Source organism: Terrapene carolina, unplaced genomic scaffold, assembly GCF_002925995.2.
Source record: "Terrapene carolina triunguis isolate 2854851 unplaced genomic scaffold, T_m_triunguis-2.0 Scaffold16607, whole genome shotgun sequence".
Lineage (NCBI taxonomy): Eukaryota > Metazoa > Chordata > Testudines > Emydidae > Terrapene > Terrapene triunguis.
In genome coordinates, this window is record NW_020680958.1 from 1 (window position 1) to 2,712 (window position 2,712).

The window sequence follows — 2,712 nt, forward strand, 5'->3', positions numbered from 1 at the left end:
AGTCTTTGGAAGGACATCCTGGCTCTCTTCTTCTGTCCCCATTAAGGACAGTGGTTGCTGCTCCAGCCGGGTCTTTCTCTGTCTCTGTCTCTTCCCCCCCCCCGCCCCCCCCCGCCCCCCCTCCTACCCCCCCCCTGTCCTCTGACTTCCACTAGGTGTGTTCTTTATCTCCCAGAGTCCTCCAGGCAGACTCACAAGGTGACCTGTTGGCTTGCGTGGCTGACAGCCTTCACTGAAGGGTGTGACTTGACGCGCTTAGGTCTTGCCGAACGAGTTATGTGACTCTTGTCACTCAGGCTGATGCACTAAACTGTCCAGTCATGGAGTTAATAACTAGCTCATCTTGCCACACGAGCCAGTTGTGAACATTGAAACTGCAACTTAAGTGCTGCAGGCTGATTTGAGAGTTATGGCTCCTGCTTTGGAAACGGAGAGCTGCTTTCTCTGCATGTCTAACTACAGACCTGGTCAGCTGCCCTCAACGTATCTGGCAACATGGGGGATGTGATGTTGATTAGCTGCTTCTCCAGTGATCTTTCTACCCCTCTCTCTCTCTCAGGCCTACGGACAATTGGAGTGATCACCAAACTAGACCTGATGGATGAGGGCACCGATGCCAGAGACATCCTGGAGAACAAACTGCTTCCTTTAAGAAGAGGTAGAATGCCACCGTCCTTATGCAATCAGCATTCTGCTGAGATCCCCACGCCCTCCTCTCTTTCACGATCTATAGAAGATAGGGAAATCCCAGAGCTCTTCTGCATTGCAGCAGCTGTGATGGTACCTGCCAGCAGGGGGCGTGCTCTGCAGGAAACCCTGGTTACCTGCTTGGAGAGATTCCCCTTTGTGCAAGCTGTATAAAGTTCCACTTTTGTAACTGTATCAGTAACCCCAGGGTCCCTTGCAGGGAGCACAGGTGTTCAAGGCCAGTGCGCCAGCTGTGTCTCTCTCTAGAAAGAGCTAGCATGTGGAATTGTCCCGTTGCAGGCTACATCGGCGTCGTTAACCGGAGCCAGAAGGATATAGAAGGCAAGAAGGACATCAGAGCAGCGCTGGCCGCAGAGCGGAAGTTCTTCCTTTCTCACCCGGCCTACAGGCACATGGCAGATCGAATGGGCACACCTCACTTACAGAAAGTCCTCAACCAGGTAGGCCATCCTGAGGTTAATGTCGGTGCATAGGCCCTACTAACTCGCTTAGGTGGAGGGTCAGTTAACTAACAGCTCTGAGTTGTAGTGGGGAGCGCATTGTCAAGTGATTAGAACAGGGGATAAGAAGTTAGATTGGATCTGTGGCCAACCCACATAAAACATCATGTGTGATCTTGGGTAAGTCTGCTCTTGGGCCAGCCTGGGTTTCCCCATCTGCAGAATAACTAATGACAGTCCCACTTATCTGAACACCTGTGCATTCTAGTGTGAATTCTAAGCAATGCTGAAGATGCTTGTAGCCAACAGAATGGAGGGGAAATCTCTTCTACTTGGCTTACGTGGTGCAATTGGCCACCACCGTGCGGTCAGTTTCGTTATTTTCCCCATATAGTCAGCTCCCCTTGTTCGTGTGGGTCTTTCACAAAGCAAGAGAAGGCAAAATGCATTAAAACTGGAAAATCTGACTTGTAAAGCTGTAGAATTGGGTTGGTTCGAGGCCTGAGACTGCTCTAAAATCTTTGAAACTGACTATTGTCTCTTTAAATGAACAGTAGCAGACCTGGACTAGAACTTATTTCTGATCTTAATAGAGTGGCCAGTTCAGTGAAAGCATTCAAACCTGATCCCTAGACAAGCATTTCCTCAAGTCTCCTATTGTGCAGTGTTGGCTCTGGCTTGCCTGTCCATTCTTGACATAGCTTGTAGTGAGGGGCAGCTCACGCAGGTAGGGGGACCAGCAGCGCTGACCACTTCTCCCATCCTCTCGTAGCAACTGACCAACCACATCCGTGATACCCTGCCCTCACTGCGCAGCAAGCTGCAGAGCCAGCTGCTCTCCCTGGAGAAGGAAGTGGAGGAATACAAGAACTTCCGCCCCGACGACCCCACACGGAAAACCAAAGCCTTGCTACAGTACGTTGCTCCAGTCCCCTCTTCCATAGACAGGCGCTGGATTTCGGCCAACCTCGCTAAGGAGAGTGGGAGAGAGTCTAGCCTGAAATTGACACTTACTGGTTTTAACATAGGTCCATATTTAACTTGCTCTTTGCTTGAAGCGCATGAATCCCAGCTGGTTGCTGATCCCAAGGAAATACACAGTGCCTAGCACCTGGCATTAGAAATTGGCATTGTGGGGGCAGGATGTGCCAGCTTTCACGGGTGATGCCATTCAGAGTTGGCATGGACACAAGAGACTAAATACCCTGCAACGCTAGTCTGATGGGAACATTGGGAGGGATCATTAAATCTGTAGCTACGATGCCTGGCAGACAAGCTCTGCAGACAAATAACTGGCATTGGCTTGTATTTGTTGTGCCTACAAGGATCTCCTGCATAACCAAATTGATTAAAGCCTTGTATAAAAGCAGAGAACAAGCATGTACATTCTTAAGCTCTAAAAGAAGGTGAATGACCATTGTTTTGGTTTCCCTAATTGTAGCGAAAGGGAGATGAAATTCTTTCCCCATAGGATTCATGGAAGTAGAAGGTATCAGAGGGGTAGCCGTGTTAGTCTGAATCTGTAAAAAGCAACAGAGGGTCCTGTGGCACCTTTAAGACTAAC

The 2,712-nt window shown here is 49.6% G+C and overlaps 1 protein-coding gene across 1 annotated transcript; it reads left to right on the forward strand.

The window, feature by feature from the left end:
• Nucleotides 1-559: 559 nt before the first annotated feature.
• Nucleotides 560-2,063, forward strand: LOC113408487 (dynamin-2-like; the record flags this gene model as incomplete). Its single annotated transcript, XM_026661743.2, has 3 exons — nt 560-658; nt 988-1,148; nt 1,921-2,063. Coding segments are annotated over 3 exons (403 nt in total), but the record flags the coding sequence as incomplete, so codon positions are not given.
• Between the last annotated feature and the right edge of the window lie 649 nt (nt 2,064-2,712).